At 42.0% G+C, this 21,419-nt stretch overlaps 1 protein-coding gene across 5 annotated transcripts in view; it reads left to right on the forward strand.

Annotated features, from left to right (window-relative positions):
* The window catches only part of LOC124309382 (hypoxia-inducible factor 1-alpha), a 51,513-nt gene extending 34,374 nt beyond the window's left edge, over positions 1 to 17,139 (forward strand). For 3 of the 5 annotated variants that reach the window (XM_046773013.1, XM_046773009.1, XM_046773014.1), the window contains exons 8-14: positions 6,786 to 7,302; positions 7,554 to 7,881; positions 8,466 to 8,788; positions 8,869 to 9,095; positions 9,193 to 9,338; positions 9,444 to 9,907; positions 13,895 to 17,139. In XM_046773013.1, coding sequence (XP_046628969.1) covers positions 6,786 to 7,302; positions 7,554 to 7,881; positions 8,466 to 8,788; positions 8,869 to 9,095; positions 9,193 to 9,338; positions 9,444 to 9,907; positions 13,895 to 14,191 — 2,302 coding nt within the window. In that variant the 3' untranslated portion in view covers positions 14,192 to 17,139. The remainder of the gene's footprint in view (positions 1 to 6,785; positions 7,303 to 7,553; positions 7,882 to 8,465; positions 8,789 to 8,868; positions 9,096 to 9,192; positions 9,339 to 9,443; positions 9,908 to 13,894) is intronic. The other 2 variants (XM_046773010.1, XM_046773011.1) reach the window with 2 other exon arrangements.
* Positions 17,140 to 21,419: the final 4,280 nt, after the last annotated feature.

Genomic DNA, 21,419 nt, shown 5'->3' on the forward strand with positions numbered 1-21,419 from the left:
TAACGTAGATGAGAATGAAGTTAAGAGCAGAGCAGAGTCTGACTGTACGTTCGTGTTCGACTTGGCGTCGTACCACCTTGTTCCACATATCAACCGTGCCGCGTACGTTGTACGTATCTATTCTGTTTTGCGTCCTATGGTCTATTTACATTATTCACGTCTGGCCAGCGACGAATTATGCACGATTCCTTCCACATATGCTCCTTATTCAGCGACGTGTTACACACGCCTCCGGCACTCCGCCCCACCTTTCCGTCCACGAATCGTGCAGATCGAATCTCTACGTCCGTTCGATCACACCCGCGGAAGATCCGCGTGATCACCGACCAAATCGTTGCTAGGTACGCGCGTCGCGTATCACCTGACCGGTGTAACGAACAACAACCGATATTGCCTCTACCGACGCGCGGCTATTATTTCCCTCAAATTAAGCTTGAAACCCGCGTCTGTACATACCACGGAATAAATGCTCGTACAGAACCACCGATTGCCGTTACGTAAAGTATTGTAATATGTATGTGCATACGAGTATTCAAGTGTCCGCTCGTCGTACGTGGGTATAAGGTACACCTGACGAAGTTTGTTCAAAAATCGACGAATATATTGATGGTAATGATGTTTTCACAGAGCGCGGAAGTGTAGACGTATGTTTAAACATGTGCAACGTGTAGGTACCTCTGCGTAAGCACACACACACACTCCGAGACTGTCTAATTCAGAGATATTCAAGATAGGTACGCGTACTCGGTCAGCCAACTATCCGCGATTGCCGCGCAATGAGTATAATCTCGATTGGGTACGTATGCAAACGCATTATCCAAACTTATTCATACGTCAGTGGTGTCCCTGGCCAAGAAACGCTCGTTGAGAATTTTATTTTAAAGCTGCTCAGTTGCGCGCGTATAGGCACGTTTTATACGTGTGTGCATATATGTCACGCATGACCACCTCATAGTCGAGTGATTGCTGCCGCAGGGGGAAAGAAATCGCCGGTCCTGTTTATGAAAAAACGCGATCTAGACGAGAATTCCGGCATCCGTACGATCCGCAGTGGTATAAAAATAAACCGGGTGATAAAAAATGTGATTCCGAAGGGTTTGCAAGAGAGTTTCAAACAATTCGGATTGTCACCGAGTCCTGTACCCTGTTTTTTCCACGCTTATTCACCGATAGGGTTACCTATTTTCTTCGGTCAGTCGCGATTGATTTTCTCGATTTTTTGTTTTTCGCCGAACGAGGATCGCCATCCTCCTACCTCGACACCTACAACATAACCTGCAACGTCGGTCGACCGTCGAGAGTCTCGTGATTCTAGGCACCGTGCATCAGCGACGATGTTGGCTGGCAACGTAACAGCGCGGCGGCCAACACGCCCGAGTTTTATCGCACCCGTCGCGGCGGGGCGAGGAAAGGGAACGGAGGAAAAAAAATGGATAGATCACGTGACGTATTCCGGGCTCCCCTCGGCACCCCGCGACTCTATGCGACGGCCGGTTCCCTCATCTCGGTTTCTGGCCGGTCGGTCTTGGTGCCGCGGCTGCATGCGCGTATCGCCGCCGCTTCGCTCGCTTTACTCGCTTGGCTCGCCTGGGTCCGGCGTGGAGAGCGAGTTCGCCTCGGGTAGTGATCGCAAAAAATTCCATCGCGGCTCGTTTAGTCGTCGTCGTCGCGTGGTTGTGGCCAACGCCAAGCAACGCCGGGATTCGCGCTCTACGCGTATCGTAACGCAACGCGCAACGTTTCGCCTCCTCGCCGTTTCTACGTCCGCAGTGTCGCGGTGCTTGATCGGTATATATCGCAAGTGCCTAGCCCGCATCATATTCTCTGCACGATTCCAATGGTGCGCTTCAGCTTCGGTTTTTATTACGAAAGAAACGGTGCAGATTTACCAAGCCTTCGGAAGATGCATCGTTTTTAGGAAAAACTCGTGGTACCTGGAAGTGACGGGAATATAATTTCGGCCATTTCTCTCCATCTGTCTACCGATGCACCGAGTATAAACGATAAGGAAATAGGTAAAGAAAGATCCAAAACGATATGCGGATGATGTAGAGAGAAGAAAAGTTAGTTCCTATTTATCATTACGTATATACCTGTAATATAGAAGTGACATCTGTGATGTAACTGCTGCATAGGCGATAATTCTGAGCCGTGGGAAGGTAACGGAAAGAATAATCGACAAAATGGAAAATTGTATCACACGCGTTGCAAGTATATTCGATCGTTGGGTCCTGTAAACCTGTTGCTACAGTGATTGGAAAAAGAAGACTGAATAATAGATATTGTGTTACCGAACAACGCTTATATTACAATACGTACGGTTGAAAGTTTCCTTTTCCTTCTTATTGTGACGTCTTAGTCACCTGCGATTCCGGGTTGCTTGATTATCGTGTTGAACGGAAGTAACAGTGGAAAGTAAATGAATTGAAAAAACAATTGAAAAAAAAAATAAAATAAAGAAAAAACAAACTTGAAATCTTTATGATAAATTAATTGATCAAAATAACGACACTGAAATGAAAAAAACGCGGATCGCTGAGTGTGATTTCACCGATATACTCGAGGGCGAGATTGTCACCTGAGAAGAAGAATAAGCGAACACGCAAAGATCGTCTAGTTTTCATTGCTGCTGCTACTGTTGCTGTTGCTGGTGGTGGTGGTGGTGGTGGTGGTGGTGGTGGTGGTGGTGGTGGTGGTAGTAGTGTTAGTGGTGCTGTTGTTATTGCTGCTGCTGCTGCTGCTGCTGCCGGTTGTGATCCTATAATCCAAGGATACATTTAATATCGTGTACATTAGTACCGTGTCACGAACTACTTCGCACTTAGCGACAGGCAGTAAAATTATTATACCTATATTACGTGTGTTTGTGTCGGTGACGAGAAATTGTACTCGTTTTTGTGACAGATATACAGATAAGGTACGATAATGTGTGATATACAACGTGCCTGAAAGGCCGCTTCGGTAAATGAATTATTAAATCACGTGTCGAATCTTATATCAAAACGAATACGCAGCAAGAAACGAAATAAGAGGAAAAGAACTCTCGCGGCTCGTTATCGGAACATAGATTTGAAATCATCGAGTGTCACCGAGTGTAGTGTAGGATAAAGGAGTTGATCGACAACTTTTCCCGATACGTCGTTCAACAAATTGTTAATTTAATGAAAATCTTGTGCCACCTGCTGGTACCGTATTACCATTACATTCTCCTCTACCACTGAGGAAGCGAACAATATCGTTGACGAGTATCCATCCGATGTTTGAAGACGTGAGTTAGTTTCTTCATCATAATTAAGCTATCAAGTTCTTTTCCCTCTCTTAACTTTATCCATTGGTATCCTTATCATTGCGGATTCTTCTTTTTCAATGAAGCGTATAAATAATTACGATCAGGGAATCGATATTGAAACGCTGACGTTGCGGCACGCAGGAAATCTTATCGAATAACCTGCGTAAAGAGCGATTTAGATACAGAGACAGCTGGTAATTTGTATACTTTTTCCGTTTTCTCTCTATCTTTAGTTTTTTTTTTTCTCATCTTTTTTTTTTCCCTTCTCCGAATAGGCAGAGTTTCGCGGATGTAGCGAAGGTAGAAATTTTCTGCACTCGAGATCTGCAAATTCACGGTCGTTCGAGTGCAACGGTAGATGGAAAGTGAAGTGAAAAAATAAAAATTGAAATCACTGCGCCTGTTGTCATATCCGCGGTACGTTCGACGTACAGTAATTCATCCCGATTGAATGCCTCGCAACATCGCAATCGTCTCGCGATAAAACTATACCTGATGATTTATTGTCGGTTGTTCGCGCGGTCGGTACGTGTATCTACCTACAATTATCATCTTTAAGCCACCTTGAATACCTCCAACACATGCCGCACCTGCTCGTTGAAGTGATAGCGCGACGAAGAGATGTCGGCAAGTCTCGTTGAATCGTATTACATAATGTTGGCAAAAAAAAAAAAAAAATAGGGGCTCGAGGCAAATAGAAATCAAGGGCGACGTGCGTCTATTGAGAATGAAGGGAAAAATAGATCCTTGCAAGCTGTGCTACGAGTTTCAATTTGACGGTTGCGTGCAGCAATGCGAACGAATTTCGGTGCGTTGAACCTGGCCTCCGTGCAGATGTGTAATACATTGTATAATAATACGCCGGGCGTTCGAGTGGCCTCCGTATGAAAAGGTCTGGCAGCTCTCGAGAGCTTTTCAGACTCTACCTACTATTTTTATTCGATGTATTCCACCCGTTCGCGCGTCTGTTCATTAATAATTTAACGGCCTTATAGCGAAACTGGCCGTACGCGCATCCCTGTAACGGATCGGAATCTCTAAGAATGGTCTCGACCCGACTGGGAACCAAAACTTCACTGTACTTGGCGGTATTTCGGTATCTCGTTTACATTTCACCTGCGCGTGCAACAGGTTCTGTCCGTTCTGACCAATGCCGACATGACAGGTCTGCTTGTGCCCGACGAGACAGGCGGTGACACCGTTCGTACTCTCGAGTTTGTTGCACGCAGAGGCCGGCGCGGATCAGCACACCACGTGCTTTCGGTTCTCTTGACTCTTGCCAGTTGCGTAACAAGGGGCAAACTCGTCGACGCGCGAGCCACGGCCATCGGTTTATTTATAGCGATACCCGTTACATATTTAACCTGCCCTAACTTCTTCTTCTACTTCTTTCATCCAACTGTCACACCGCAGGCTCGACTGCTTCGCACACGGAAAGTCTAACCGACTGACTTGCTCCCTTATGCCGTGGCCGATAAGAATCGACCCTTGTCATTTTCTGTTAGACTAGTTCCGCGGTTCCGGTGGTCATCCTTCTATAATTTTCGACCATCGATTCGAAATCTGTAGTCAAGTTTTAAGTGCAGGCATCCCTTCGTATGATTGGTATTTGCCGTTGAGAATAAGAAAAATTTCACCACGAGCGCCTGATCATCGTACGGAAGAAATAAATAAGAAATAAACAAATTGTAGGAATGATTGTGTTTGTATGATGTTAGTGTACATGATGCATTGTAACGGATAAATTGTTAGATAAATACGATAGGGTGACGATCGACGAGCACATCGTCGTCGTGTTGAGATAACCCCGTCAAACGTGATAATTAAAATTCAACTAGTTTATAGAAGCTCGGCAATACTCAAGCTGCATCATCCTCGTGTAATGTGCATCACTGAAGAGATGCGAGTATCTTTACCTGCGTTAAACGCGCCTCGCTCCCCCATTTCTCTTTCATTTTCACTCGCTGCACCGTCCGCGAAGAATAATTACTATACGTGCGGTTGTTTTCATAATAACCGTGCCGTTGAAAACCGAAATAAACATAAACACGTTAGCGTGCAATCGATAGACTATATTCGTTCATTGCTTGGTTGCACGTAAGTTTATTCCGTGCACAGAGCTACGTTGAAATTGCACTAAGAGGTGTGAGTATATTTTTTTTTCTCTCACCTCCTATAATTAATTATTGGTGTTCTTGTAACACGATTTACGTAATAATTTTTGACGCGTCGGTGCTACTACGCTCACATACTGATGTTTACGTACGCGGATATTTGATTAGCCGCCAGCTCGTCGAGAGGATTCATAACTGGCTAATACCTACTGTACTGCACGAAAATACGCAAAGCCCGATCGAAACCTGAAACGCGAAGCGGGAATTAACGATAAAACGATAATTCACTAGGGGGTGTAGCACCTACAACGCTCTGTGCGTGTAGGCTATGTTTGCTTCTAATTCTCGCCCGTGTTTGTTTTCTCAAGATCTCTTCATTTTCTTTTCCTTTTACCTCCTGACCTAGTCGACGTTTATAAACTTTGCTCCGTTTCTCGTTTTCCATTTACATCCTATTTCAAGTTTATTTTTTCTTCGAGCCGTAGGCAGCCGCAACGAGGATGATTGATAGGAAGTTGATTCACGCTTTCATGAAAGGCTTGCCTGCGACATCGCGTTTAGGAGAATCTATTTGTGCACCCCCCCCCCCCCCCCCCCTCCTCTCTCTCTCTCTATCTATGAATCTACCTATCTATCTATCTATCTATCTATCTATCTATCTATCTATCTATCTATCTATCTATCTATCTCTTCCTCTTTTAAATAAACCGATGACACTATTGCCAAATCGTGCTACCTGGTTGTGGTCAACGCAACAGGTAGTTACGGACTTTGATCTTTCAATATGACATCACGTCGAGCCGACGTACTGCACTCTCTCTCTCTCCCAAACGAAGAAATACTCAAATGGTAATTATAATTGAAGAATAGAAAGAAAATAGAAATCGTGAAATTTCGCAGCCGCAATTCGCGTAGAATGTACCCACGCGAACTTCTGCATATCCTCGCCTCAAGTGCCATGCGAAAACGGTTCGGTTCATTGAAAGTGAATCCGCGCGACACGCCGCGCAACAAGTTGTGCTCTTTGGCACGATTCATGAATGCTGCAGCGGAAAACTACCGAGCAGCATCGCAGCAGGCGAGGGGGTGAATGAAGTTCATTAATCAACCGCGCAATCGCTTCCCATTCGAAATCCTGCGTGATTATGAAATTGACAATCCATGAGAGGGGAGAGCGGGCACAGTGGATAATCGGTGGTAATAGTTCGATTCTCGTGATTTCGCAGGCTGTAGATCTATAATAATGTCATTCGATCATTATTCAGCATTGAAAAATGAGCGTGGAGACGAAAAATTCACATTCAAAGTCCCCGAATGTTGCGAACGCCGCAAGAGGCAAGGTGAGGGTCCTTTTCCAAGTTTTCTCCCCTTCTCTGTTGCAGTGAAATCGAGTGCGAAAATGAAGTGTACAGCACCCGCCAGCTGGAGGCTCGCTCCGTAGATGTGGCAGCCTCCTCAGATTGCAAGCAACCTCTGTCGCCGGTAGCTGTCGCCGGTTGCCCAGCAGCGATAACCGTACCGACAACCATCAACCCCAACAACAACAACAACAACAACAACAACAACAACAACAACGTTGAAAAGTCAGACGCCGGCTGCCCCGGCGAACTGATCACCGGGGATTTGCCGATCGAACACCCGAGACCCTTCTCCGTCACCGCGGCCTTGTTCCAACACGAGGAAAAACCGATCGACGAAACACCTCAGGTGTCCGAGAACAAGCCATTTGATACCGAGAAGGACTTATTCTCGAAGCCCGTGTCGGCCACGGACCAGATATTTGGTGTTGCTAAGATACCCGAGTCGCAAACCGATAATAATCTGCAGTTGCCTACGCTTCGCCAGCAGAGAAGTCAAAACGTTCCTCTGCTCCCGAGACCGTCGGAGAATTTATTCCAGGTGAGAGGAGGCACGCGTACGCTTATAATAAACTTGCAGGGTCTGAACACGGTTCTCCGTATAATTGTGATATTTTAGCTTTAAAATACTTTTCGGAATGTAACTTACGTACACAATCGAACATTGCCGGGTTGAAACGGAATACAAAGGTGAATAAGGATCGTCCTGCACAGCATCCCGTGACTACTTTTTCCAGCTGTCGATAAATCGATCTTGATGATGATGACTTGATTTTTCATTTTCATTCTCAGGGAAAACGCGTACTGCAGTACTCGGCAATCAAACAGCAGCAGCAGCAGCAGCAGCAACAGCAGCAGCCGCTGCGTGCCAAACCGCAGACAGTGACGAGGGACCTGATCGTACCGATTCCTCAAATCCAGGAGCCGCCCAGCAGGGTTCCACCTCAGACAGCGACCGCGAGCATATTCGCACCTCGCACGAAGGACATGAACAAGGGCTTCCTAACCTTCAGCGAAGACCAGCCTGGCCTTACGAGTGAATATAATATATGTGCATGTGCGGATATGTCGTTGGATGTATGCAGTAAGCGAGAAAACGATGCTGCGGATCATTGCTGGGGTCAGTTGGTCGGATCGCGAATCTCTTTCATTCGCTTGAAGTAAATCTGGTACGCGTGTCGGGCCTACTTTGCAAGGTGATCTTGATCCCGTTCAAGGCTGCCAAATCCGCATATTTCCGGTGTACGTCCGCGTAACGAACACGTATTCCATTGTCACCGACGCCGTGTGTTGTGAAAGCCTGATTATTTTACACAACCGTCAAGTGTGAAGAAAATCGCACGTAACGTTTATAATTTTGATCGGTTTTACTCGACACCCTGACGGCAACAACGCCTCGAGGAAGTCAAGGGTGCGTCGGCAACGAGGACACGTTACGCCCGGCCTGGCCCAGTCTTGAGAAGAATCCGTTTCGAAATAAGTATCTGGCGTCGGTCTAATTTCATTCGCGGTTGTCCTCGTGCGGCGCGGCAGCTAGCCGTTGCGAAACTCGGAAGGACGATCATTGTTACACTCGGCTCAATCGTTTCTCATCTCATATCCAGCATCATATCCCAATTCATTGATTTTATATGTGAACTTTGTTGAGTGCGAAGTGCCCGTCTGATTGGGTATATCAAACGTCGTTCTTTTATCTCTTTGCAGTGTTGAAGGATGAACCGGAGGACCTTACCCATCTCGCCCCGACGCCAGGCGACGTCTGCGTGCCCCTCGAGGACAACACACCCTTCTTCCCCGACATGCTCGTCGACCAGTTTATACTCGAAGACAACTACTGCCCTCTCCTCAGCCCCGGACTGCCAAACGAGCTCGGTGAATCCCTCTGCAAAGATTCCGACCTCGCGGATCCGCTCAGGAGCAGCGAACTGGGCGAATCGCTTGCCGACAGCGATCCCTTCATGTACAGGGAGACACCGCCCAGTCCCGGCAGCGGCAGCCCCCATCTTCTTTCACCGGCTCTAAGCAAGGTGAGCCTACGAAAGTAATTGCGTACAACTTTCGATCTCGCCGTTTTCTCGTACATGTCGTTACTGGTATGTCGTTTCAGAGCCCGGGAAGCATAGACTCACTTTACAGCCCAAGCGGCAGCGGAGGCGGACTTTCCGAGGATGAAATGCTGATGCTAAGCATCGGTGACGTTCTCGTCGACGAGGATCTCGCCCTCAGGGCCCCCTATATTCCAATGTCCGACCAGGACGAGGCCCTTCAGCTTTTCATCAGCGATGACATGGTCATGTGGGGACCGTCACAACCGCCCGATAAAAAGTCCAAGTGGTCAGTTTACTGGATAATCTCGCCGAGATTAAGGCATGAAAATAATGCTGCAAGTCGAGTGAAATAGTAGAATGACTCCGTTCTCGTTGTTCAACAGGTCGAACGTAGAGGGCGCGGAGACGAACGTCAGCTCGAGCCTGGAACAGCTGCTTAGAACGAATTCGTCCAACGTCAAAAAGTCCAACGACCACGGGGGTGGATTAGTAGATCCGATCGAAACGTTTGGTAACGTTTACAAGAAAAGTGAGTCCCCCTCCTGTCGCTAGACGTTGAAGGATGATAGAAATTGTCGGAGAATCCTGAACGTGGAATTAATTAACTATATAATCTCTATCTTGGTCATCGCAGGTATAAAAGAAGAGAGCAACGGCTGGACGGCGTCCAGGGCCGAGCGTAATTCGCACAAGCGTGTTTACTGCAACGCAACCTCGACGTCCGCTAGTTTCGACAACAACGATAACTGCAAGAGGATCAAGTGTGAGGAGAGAAGGTCGAGCTGCGCGAACGAATCATCAGGGTTTGATGGGGGCCGAGGTGCCGGAAGCGCACTGACGATCCGGCAGGGAAGCCAACTGCTTCACCAGCTTATGTCTCAACAGTCGGTCGTCGGGAGCAACGCAAGGAGCGAATCGACGAATAACGGAGGCCGAGGAACCGAGGGTGGCGGCGGAGGCGGAGGAGGAAGAGGCGGTGAGAGCGAGGACTCTTCTTCCTTGTCGACGACGACAGCGAGTACGACGGTCTTTCCCCCCCAGCTGCATCAGCAGCAGTCCAACAGCGTGTTGATGAACCTTTTAGTATCGGGATGCGACGTAAGGGCCGGTTATATTTGTTTAACTAAACAAAAACAGAAACAGAAACAACAACAAGAAACTTCCAAGAGCATAACGACAGCGCGAAGTCAGTGATGTTGATCTCTCATTCTTTCCTCAGCGCTATTTCAGACGTATAATATTAAGTTTTGCGTATACACATTTTAGTAGTGTATACCGCGAGGCGCAGTCATTCCATGGGAATATTTTTTGTTTTGATTTCTAAATTATTGTCTCCACTTCATGTCCGCCATCGGTTTTGTCCTATGCGTAGAGATAGTCGTATGTGAAATTTGGAGTGAATATTTAATTGATGATGAGAAACGAAAATTCGGATGCGCTAAAAGCTACCGTCATTCGAAATAATATGCGACGATCGCGGAGGACTTGCAACAAAAAAGAGTAGTAGAATGGCCTGGTACAGCAACGCTTGGGGTATGTTTTCTACGGGTAGACGAGTCTCACGGCTAGCAAAGAATTTTCAGATATGTCCATACGTGTCGCGAAACCGTCAGTTTAAATTAAATTTAATCTGGCCAAGATATATTCTAAGAAAAACCCAGTTGTGTGCGACTGAAAATTTTGAAGAAAGAATTCAAACAAGTAATAAAACACTATTATTCATAATTATACGTATTTGTGTATAGCTAGTGTGCGCAACTGTGCATTTATATTTACGATCTATATCTATTTTATTTCCATTTTCTTTTCTTTCCTTTGTAGGTTATTCGTCTTATTCGAGGATAAGAAATAGAGAGTGAGAAAAAAATGAATTACGAACGATGTCTAAGTTGGTGTTGCAAATAAATAGATTATATATATATATATATATATATATATATAAGAGACAACGACGGTTTTACAAAGAACTTTATTCCACGAGGCCCAATTGGTATATTGTACAACAATGTATAGTGATGTTTGACACGGTTTGTGTTATGTGTAACTTACGTGATACCGATTTTAATGTTTTCAATCTACGGCCTTAAGCTTCTCATAAATGAGCGTGGTTATCATTGCGTTAGTGAATGTATGTTGTTTATTGTAGTATTATACGTACGTACCTACATCGTAGTACCAGAGTTTATTTTGCACGATATATTTTGAAAACAAGGCTGAAGCAATCAAAGTCCCGACGCGATCGATAAGTTGTATTTTTTCCGTTTTGCAACTAGTTTTTCCTTACGTCTCGCGAGAATGAAAGAATAGAAAGTGAAGAAAAGCTAAGCAAAGGAAAGAAAATTGAAATATTGACAGTTCAGTGACCTACATTCGCTTGTAAATATCATTTCGTAATATAGTGGGCACCGTTGCCCCCCCCCACCCGCGCCGCCGCTTATTAAAGGGTTAAATGAATTTTATAGCAGGATTGAATTTAAGAAATATAATTTAAAAAAATACACAGTCAAGCTTAAAATCATCGAAATGACGTAAATGAATGGTTACCGAGTTACTTTAACGCCAATTAAAGTCTGTGTGGTTAGTAAGCCTCGATCGTAAATATTATTAGATTAGGGATAGTTGTGAAATTGCAAATAAATTATATATATATATATAGGAATACAGTAATTATATTATGTTCACCGTTATTGTTATAATTATATATGAGACATTAATGAAGTAACCGTAGCGTGGCATAGGCTAGAATGACTGCTAGTGTTTAGAACACGATCTGAATGTACATACGTAAATAAGATATCGGTTTTTTTTTTTTTTTTTTTTTTTTTTATTCTCCATTATCTTAGTTTTCTTTTCTTGGGAAGCCGCGAGTCTCTCGGTTTCGGTCGCTGTTCATTATTTAGGTGCAAGTTTTCTCGAGTCGAGAACTGAGGAAATACAAAAATCATACTCACATCGGCATAGAGACTCATCAATTAATCTCGCGAGTGAATACTATTCGAAACGTTGTTGAAAAACACAAAGTAATAATAATGTTTATTTATTTTCTCCGTTTTCATTCGCGGTCGACGTTAGACGACGATGAAGAACGTAATAACAATTATGATAAAAGTATCGAAGAAGACAGGGGTGTATGCGTAATGGTCGTAACACGAAAAAAAAGAATTTAAATATATCTTCGACGCAAAGAGAAGAATATGTCCGAAAAACCTTTGAAAGTGAAATTTGAAACGTTGAACCGCGTCGAAAATATAAGTGAATGTACGAAAACGCAAAACGACGGTGTAAGAAACTAGGCACGTTATAAAATTAGTTGCTATATTATAGGTGTATATATAAATATGTTGTATAAAACAAACACACACGCGCGCGCGCTCGCACAGTACATGTGATAGGTGCGGCAATTTATAGAAAATGAATAATACGTTATTGTTATATGGGTGATATCAAAAAAGGTGATGTAGAACCACCAGGATTGTTAATTTATTTTCGGAAAATCATTTATAATGAATCTTGACAAGGATAAAGATGCAAGGGGAAAATAGAGAGGAAGAGTTGAAAAAACATAGGAATTCTAAAGTATAATAAACTAATCGAATATGTACGTATGTGTGTGTATAAATTTTATTCGGCCGGCAGATCAACACACCATCCGCTCTCTAACGTTATGTGCTGTGTAAATATATTTAAAAAAAACGAGTATATTTAAAATTGTTGTTAAATATATAAATTTAAAGAAAAAAACGAAATATATATTAAAAATTATTAACAGTCAATCGTTTCATTCCAATTGACGCCCGGCGTGTCTTTCATTACTTCCGTTTGTCTGTTCCTCCTTGGCCCTGTTTCTCCCAACCTCGTTCACAAACCCTGATTTTGTATCACTTTTTCAATATGTATTTATGCTATTCCTACAGGCTTTTCACACATAGTGCAATTCTAATTTCAAGCATCAATTATCTCGTACGTATGTTCAATAGAAATATTTTACTCCGTATTAATACATGTAGCTACTTAAATTAAGCGCAGATGTAAAAGCATAAAATATCTCCCAAAAATAGTGATTCTTTAAAGGTGACAAAAAATCATAATGCAAAGCAAGGAAGCCGGAAAGCTAATGACAAATTTTTTCCCTCTGAAAGCTTTACTTGGGTGAATCATATTTTTTCCACTATCTTGTTCCGGTTTATATAAGTTGATATATCAACGGAAAAAGCTTTTAGCAGCACGTTGAAAAAAAGTTTAGCAAACGAGACAAAGAGAAATGGGGGGACGACAGGTTGATGAAAGATTGACGACGGCGTATTATAAATATCGACATTCGTTACGATTGCGATTATAGAATCACTAGCTCGAATTTGTTAATTTGCCACACACTGCTTACACGTATGTGTAAGCTTATGAGTATATGGACACAGATAAATCTGCTGAATTATTTCATTGGATATTAATCGAAAACAAGAACTGCGTAAATTCTGCGCAGATGTTTAATCGCAGTAAAAACGCTCTGCAGTGTTGGCTAAACTTGGTATTCTAATTTTACAAACTTGATGTTCTAATTGAATATTTGTTTTGCAAGACGAGGGGTCTCATCTTCTTGTATATCCCGCGCGAGATCGTTTTTAATCCCCTCAGCTAGGACCTCGAGCATCTGTGTAATTCACGTATTAGCACCTACTCGGTAAAACGAAGCAAGAATCCGGATCCAAGATGCCAGGGCGTTCATTCTCATTTTTATTGCACTAGTGCGAAACCTACAGACAAGTTAGGCGTCTTAAAGATGATACTGTTGCAATTTTTTTCACATCTGAACATAGTTCTTTTATGCCATCCATGTCGTTCATGATTTTATTTGTACCCACATCATTCTATCCCGATGATCCCTCTCCACTTCCCGTATGAAAGACACCACCAGTCGTTTGTTAACGGACTATAAAATTATCTTCACAGTTGTAAATATGTATATTATAGTTTGATTCAATAATTGGAACGAAACTGGTCGCAAGCTCTTGGACGGTGTTTCTGTCGTATGTGCGATATAGCGAAAACCAATGATTACGGTGTAACTAAATTCTGTGTGCTTTCCAGGGACTGATAGACCCTCGCAATATAACACCTCTCCTCGAAAGGAAGATATCCCCACTGAGTCTGAACCTCGAGAATCACATCGTGCCGCGGATGCCCCTCAGCATGGCGCTGAACCATCTCAGTCCAGATACGCGAAAGGAGCTCGTGAGCGCCGTGCCCAGGAACAAATCCTGCGCCGCACTTCATGAGGTCGTGCCGATGGAGTTGGACAATTTCGACTTCGACGTAAATTCGCTGAGCCCCGAGCTAATGCACGGCCCGGACCTCCTCAAGATCTTAACGAATAATCTTGCGTAGAGATCCTTGGAAAGTCGAGTTTTTATTTTTTACGTTAACACACATGTATCTATATCATCTATACATTGTAACATATATGTAGACATAACTGTTATATGGGAGGTGAGAAAGAAATAGCGTAGAAAATGTGATTAACCAATTGACTAATTAATTAATAATTGCTGAGGGAAATCGAAAGTTTTTCTACTTAGATTGTAATATTAATTATTGTCGAAGTTATCTGCACATGACGCAAGAATTGTCGCGAATAACCGCGGGCAAAAGCACATATATGCTCAAAATATCGTTTTTGTACCTTTTGTTTTTAACTAATACATACGTTGTTCGATAAGGTCGCGAATGTGTTTCTTGTAAATTGCGTTTCAACTATAATAGGTGTAATAATAATACTGCCAAAAGTAAATTATGTTACGCTAAAACTTCGAGACCTAAATGTTGTTTGACCTTTTCTGATTAATTTGTCATTTTATTCTTCTTTGCTTCACAATTATATTCTTTGGTATTTGAATTTAGCCTATTTGTCTACTACTTGATATACATGTAACATACTGTCATTACTATTATTATTAGTAGTGTATTAGTAGGAGTAGGAGTAGGAGTAGTATTCTTATTACACATACGTATAACGTAATGCAGAACTATTTTCGATTCAATTTATCGCAGATTGTGCGACTCGAGGTAAACTCGAGGTGGACTACCCTTCTCATTGGGATGGGATTATTGTTATTTTCTTTCTCTGTTATTCTAATGAATCAATTCGACATAAGAGAGAGATAAAGTAGGCTTGCTCGTGTCAACTTATTGAAATATATACCTATATATTTTACATATTATTATACGTATAATAATACATATATATTTTAATACCAGCGAACATACATGAAGCATAGGAACACAGGAAGCATAGTTCTTACTTTTACCATTTACATTATAAAGATCCGTGTAAAAGAGTAAAGAACCATGTTTAGTACATGTAGGGTTCTATATTAAAGATGTCATATACTAGTGCGTATATATAATTGCCTACGTGACAAGAGGGTTTCTGACTATACATACACAACGATGAGTTTGGGTTTGAAAATGAAGTTGAACAAAAAAAAAATGAGTTGGCAAGAAAGATATACGCCACATGTGCTTACGGCAGTCGAGTGCCAACTGTAAGAGTTTGACTTCAAGTCCAATATTTGATTTTTCTCAAGGCAACACAGACTAACCTGAATAATCGTTTTCCCTTCGCACAGACTAAAGATGGAGATGGAGGGATCCAAATTTCAGAGTTCAAAAATTACGTTGAAACGCGCGGGGAGGAAAAAAAGTAAATGAGTTGATCGGTAGTATAATAATTTGTAAAGCAAAGAAAAGGAATACATAATTATGCATCTATATACATATACCGTGCATAGTTGAGGAAATGGAAGAGTCCGCAGTCAGGCACTAACAGTCCCATGATCGCGCGCTCTCTCGTCCGTGAGATCGGATACGTTCGCTCAGAGAGCGTTCGCTACATTGGCCGATCGTGCCCGACTTCGAACTGTTTCATTTCCTCAACTACGCACGGTATGCATTATTTCCATATTATGATTGTTTTTACTAGCTGACACATTTTTATTGACAATGTCTCTACAGAATTATTAAAAATTTTATTTTCCTGTTTTATTGTACGATTGAATTAACATTTTTGGCCTTATGGCACTTTAATGAAACAAACCAAGAGATACTTGAACATGTAGTCCGAATTTTTGCCCTCTTTCTAATTACCTCTGCCATTTGTCCATTTTTTATATTTTTTTTGTTACATATTATAATTTCTATCCTAAATTTAATTTATTCTACCACGATTGAATACACGATAAATGATCACCTGTGCACTGTTATTTGACACAATGTACAAAAACGAAAACAACAACTCAGAATTGAAATACGAATCATAGGAAAAATGTGAATTATGTTTAAGTGACAAGATAATGTGACTTTAAACAATGCTATACTATAACAAAAGTAATTGAATATTATTTTATAAGGCAGATCTGTATATCTTATTGTGTAATTATTATTAGTATTGTTATAATTACGAATATATCATAATTATTCTGATTATGATCGTAATTGTTGATCGACATTTGATACTAGATATATACGTATATGTATACGAGGCACGTACTGACATTAAGAAACGTGAATCCTGCAGGTGATTAGAGCTCTAAAACTCAGTAACGCAATGCTCATTGTCGTAAACTTGCTCGTGAAACGCATGAATCATTGTAATTGCATCGCCAATCCCAAACGCAACGAGGGAACTGCTTAAAACAGAAAACTTCAAAAAAGAAAACTTTTAAAAAATTAACCCACCAGACACTTCTTATTTGCGACGTGATAAGAGAGTGATGGCAGCATTTTTATTAAACTTTGTTGGCACCGTTTCAGCTTCACAGACGATTGCGTCTTACATGCTTATCGTTAAAACACATGTAAATGTTTCGTAAAATTGTCGACGTAATACTTGCTTTTGTATGGCGGATACAATACACAATTAATTGAGTACAATGCGCCTGCCTCTTTGCTTTGCTATATGGCATCGACAATACAAATTTTGGAAATTTATTATTGTACTTAATGTTCCATTTTGATATGCCATATGTCTGATGCTGGTTATCAATTTGATAATATTTAGAATCTAGGCGAAGTGAATGAAATTAAAGTGGTCCTATTTATGCCCCGTGTCCGAAAGCGGGTATATACGAAAGTCACTCGCCGAATAAAGGTGTTATTTGTAACGAATGAAATTCAGATACAGTATACACCTGTTATGTAGTAAATTCCACTTAGCTTATAAGTGAAGAAATTATAAGTATCAATATAACTAGCATAAGCATTCCGTAGCTAAATACTAAATATATCTATATCTTTATAACCTTATGAGTATACAAATAAATACCAGATTTATTGGGTATCGTTTCACTCTAAAAATGAAATCCACAATACACATGGTCTAAACCCATGATCGTTGGAAAATAAATACATGTTTACGCAAGCGTCTACCCTGACATAACAGGCTTAGGCTTGCCTCTGAGCTTTATTGTGTGCTTTCAGCGTATTCGGCAATTTAAAAATACACATAGTCATAGTATTAATATAACAATATTTCACATGTGCATTTTTGCGATTTTTGAAGCCAACATTTTTTCGATTCGAAATTTATTTGTATAACTCTTTTCCTTCTAATTGAACCTTTGATTTTAATTGGCCTGTGCTGAGTTAACTGTTGCTGTCGGCTATCTGATAATCGTTAGCGGATTAGAGCCAACGAATAAAATCCTTACTGGATTTGCCAGTAAGTGCATTGGCGGAATTTGTATTGCTCGAACCATAGACTCGAACGATGTGCGGACAATTAAAGCCTATAGTGTCATAGATGATTCACTACAGGTGCTAATCCAATTAAAGGAACCAATTTGAGCAGGTACACTTATAGGTGTGGTGCGTAGGCGCATGCGCTGGGGCTTTCAGGCTATCCGACATGCCGTTATGTATGTTGGGTAGCCTCTTGAAAGGCGTCAGGCGTAGGGTAAATAATATGTGAAACAGCTTGTACATGAGCGTACTGATAACTGAGAAATACTGACTTTCGCTGTGCTGTAACTCATATTCGTACAATATAACATGCTAATAAGTTAAGGATAACATGCAAGAAATGTCGAAACTTGACGATTGGTGAATTTTCCACATGACTGCCTGACTATTATACGAGTAAATATTTTCCAGAAAATGTTATTCTACACGTAATTATGGAAACAGAAAAATTAGACCACACATGAATATAAAACCTAAAATTACGCTGTACATAATTATACTACACGAAATTATTCTACACATGATCATACCATATCAAATCATACTGAACGTAATTAAACGACATAGAATTATACCACATAGTTATATTACTCAAAATCACAGTACACATAAATATGCCACGCACAATCATTCAACTCATATTCTACCTGTAAATATATGATTGAACTTATGTGTATTGAACTATCTACTACGCAACTACAATTTATAAGTATAACCAACTGAACTGTGAAAATAAGTTACTCTAGGTAAAATATTGATGCAAAATCGATTGTACGAGTAGGAAAGTGACTATTCTGTGATTTGACATGTATGCAACCATCGTAACTAACTCGTCTTTTTTTATCATTAATACATTAAGTTGTGGGTTTTGATATAAATGTAAGTTAAGACGGGCTGCAGATAGGTGCATTATATAACACTACAGATTATGACCTAATGTTTAAGGATACTGATTTGTTCTTGTCTAACCTATTATATGAATAAAATAAAAAGTATTATACCACACGATTTATGCTTCTCATTGACATATAAGATTATGCTTATAGTTACGAATTAAGCGAATCGGAGAAATTTCAGCACAAAATTACTCCTGGTATCAGGAGCGCATATGATCCGAGGAAGTCTTCTAAAAACAGGAACACATTGATTGACTGCACGTGATGTCGACGCTGTGTGACTGAAGGCATGCCTGCTTGCTTGAGAGGGAACGTGATCTCTAATTTTCGTGCCACTTCTTATTAGAATTAAGCAAATCGGAGAAATTTCAGCGAAAATTACTCCTGATATCAGGAGCACAGGAGAACCGAGGAGCTCTTCTAAAAACAGTGACACGTTGATTGATTGATTGATTGACTGCATGTGATGTCGACGCTGTGTGACTGAAGGCATGCATGCTTGCTTGAAAGGGCATGAGATCTCAAATTTTCGCGCCGCTTCCTATTAGAACTAAGCAAATCGGAGAAATTTCAGCAAAAATTACTCCTGGTATCAGGAGCACAGGAGAACCGAGGAGCTCTTCTAAAAACAAAGACACATTGATTAATTGATTGATTGACTGCATGTGATGTCGACGCTGTGTGACTGAAGGCATGCATGCTTGCTTGAAAGGGCATGAGATCTCAAATTGTCGCGCCGCTTCCTATTAGAACTAAGCAAATCGGAGAAATTTCAGCAAAAATTACTCCTGGTATCAGGAGCACAGGAGAACCGAGGAGCTCTTCTAAAAACAAGGACACATTGATTGATTGATTGATTGACTGCATGTGATGTCGACGCTGTATGATTGAAGGCATGCATGCTCCGAGTATCAGGAGCGCAGAAAAACCGAGGAGCTCTTCTAAACACAGGGACACATTGATTGACTGCATGTGATGTGGACGCTGTGTGACTAAGGGCATGCCTGCTTGATTGAGAGTGCATGTGATCGCTAATTTTCCCGCCATTTTCTGTTAGACCTAAGGGAATCAGAGAAATTTCAGCGAAAATGACTTCTGGTATCAGGAGCACAGGAGAACCGAGGAGCTCTTCTAAACACAGGGACACATTGATTGATTGACTGCATGTGATGTCGACGCTGTATGATTGAAGGCATGCATGCTCCGAGTATCAGGAGCGCAGAAAAACCGAGGAGCTCTTCTAAACACAGGGACACATTGATTGACTGCATGTGATGTGGACGCTGTGTGACTAAGGGCATGCCTGCTTGATTGAGAGTGCATGTTATTGATGATTTTCCCGCCATTTTCTGTTAGACCTAAGAGAATCGGAGAAATTTCGTCGAAAATGACTCCTGGTATCAGGAGCACAGGAGAACCGAGGAGCTCTTCTAAACACAGGGACACATTGATTGATTGACTGCATGTGATGTCGACGCTGTATGATTGAAGGCATGCATGCTCCGAGTATCAGGAGCGCAGAAAAACCGAGGAGCTCTTCTAAACACAGGGACACATTGATTGACTGCATGTGATGTGGACGCTGTGTGACTAAGGGCATGCCTGCTTGATTGAGAGTGCATGTTATTGATGATTTTCCCGCCATTTTCTGTTAGACCTAAGAGAATCGGAGAAATTTCGTCGAAAATGACTCCTGGTATCAGGAGCACAGGAGAACCGAGGAGCTCTTCTAAACACAGGGACACATTGATTGATTGACTGCATGTGATGTCGACGCTGTATGATTGAAGGCATGCATGCTCCGAGTATCAGGAGCGCAGAAAAACCGAGGAGCTCTTCTAAACACAGGGACACATTGATTGACTGCATGTGATGTGGACGCTGTGTGACTAAGGGCATGCCTGCTTGATTGAGAGTGCATGTGATCGCTAATTTTCCCGCCATTTTCTGTTAGACCTAAGGGAATCAGAGAAATTTCAGCGAAAATGACTCCTAGTATCAGGAGCACAGGAGAACCGAGGAGCTCTTCTAAAAACAGGGACACATTGATTGATTGATTGAATGCATGTGATGTCGACGCTGTATGATTGAAGGCATGCATGCTCCGAGTATCAGGAGCACAGAAAAACCGAGGAGCTCTTCTAAACACAGGGACACATTGATTGACTGCATGTGATGTGGACGCTGTGTGACTAAGGGCATGCCTGCTTGATTCAGAGTGCATGTGATAGCTAATTTTCCCGCCATTTTCTGTTAGACCTAAAGGAATCAGAGAAATTTCAGCGAAAATGACTCCTGGTATCAGGAGCACAGGAGAACCGAGGAGCTCTTCTAAAAACAGGGACACATTGATTGATTGATTGACTGCATGTGATGTCGACGCTTTGTGTATAAATTAAGGCATGCCTGCTTACTTGAGAAGGCATGTGATCGTTTGCTTACATGCTACTGCCACTTGAAACTATGCAAATCGAAAAAATCACCACGAAAAATTACTTCCGGTATCACCAGAACATCTGAGCCGAGGAGCTAGATCAAAGACACGCCTTATTCCTGAAAGCCAGTGTCGCATACGTATAAACGTGGTTGCCTATGATTAGGCGCTACCACTTAGCTAAGCAACTCGGAGAAATTGCAGCGAAAAATTACTCCTGGTATTAGGAGAACATCTGAGCCGAGGAGCTTGATCAAAGGCACGCCTTATTCCTGAAAGCCAGTGTCGCATAAGTATAAGCGTGGTTGCCTATGATTAGGCTCTACCACTTGGCTAAGCAACTCGGAGAAATTGCAGCGAAAAATTACTCCTGGTATTAGGAGAACATCTCAGCCGAGGAGCTTGATCGAAGGCACGCCTTATTCCTGAAAGCCCGTGTCGCATAAGTATAAGCGTGGTTGCCTATGATTAGGCGCTACCACTTAGCTAAGCAACTCGGAGAAATTGCAGCGAAAAATTACTCCTGGTATTAGGAGAACATCTCAGC

This window comes from Neodiprion virginianus, chromosome 7 (assembly GCF_021901495.1).
Source record: "Neodiprion virginianus isolate iyNeoVirg1 chromosome 7, iyNeoVirg1.1, whole genome shotgun sequence".
NCBI classification, from domain to species: domain Eukaryota; kingdom Metazoa; phylum Arthropoda; class Insecta; order Hymenoptera; family Diprionidae; genus Neodiprion; species Neodiprion virginianus.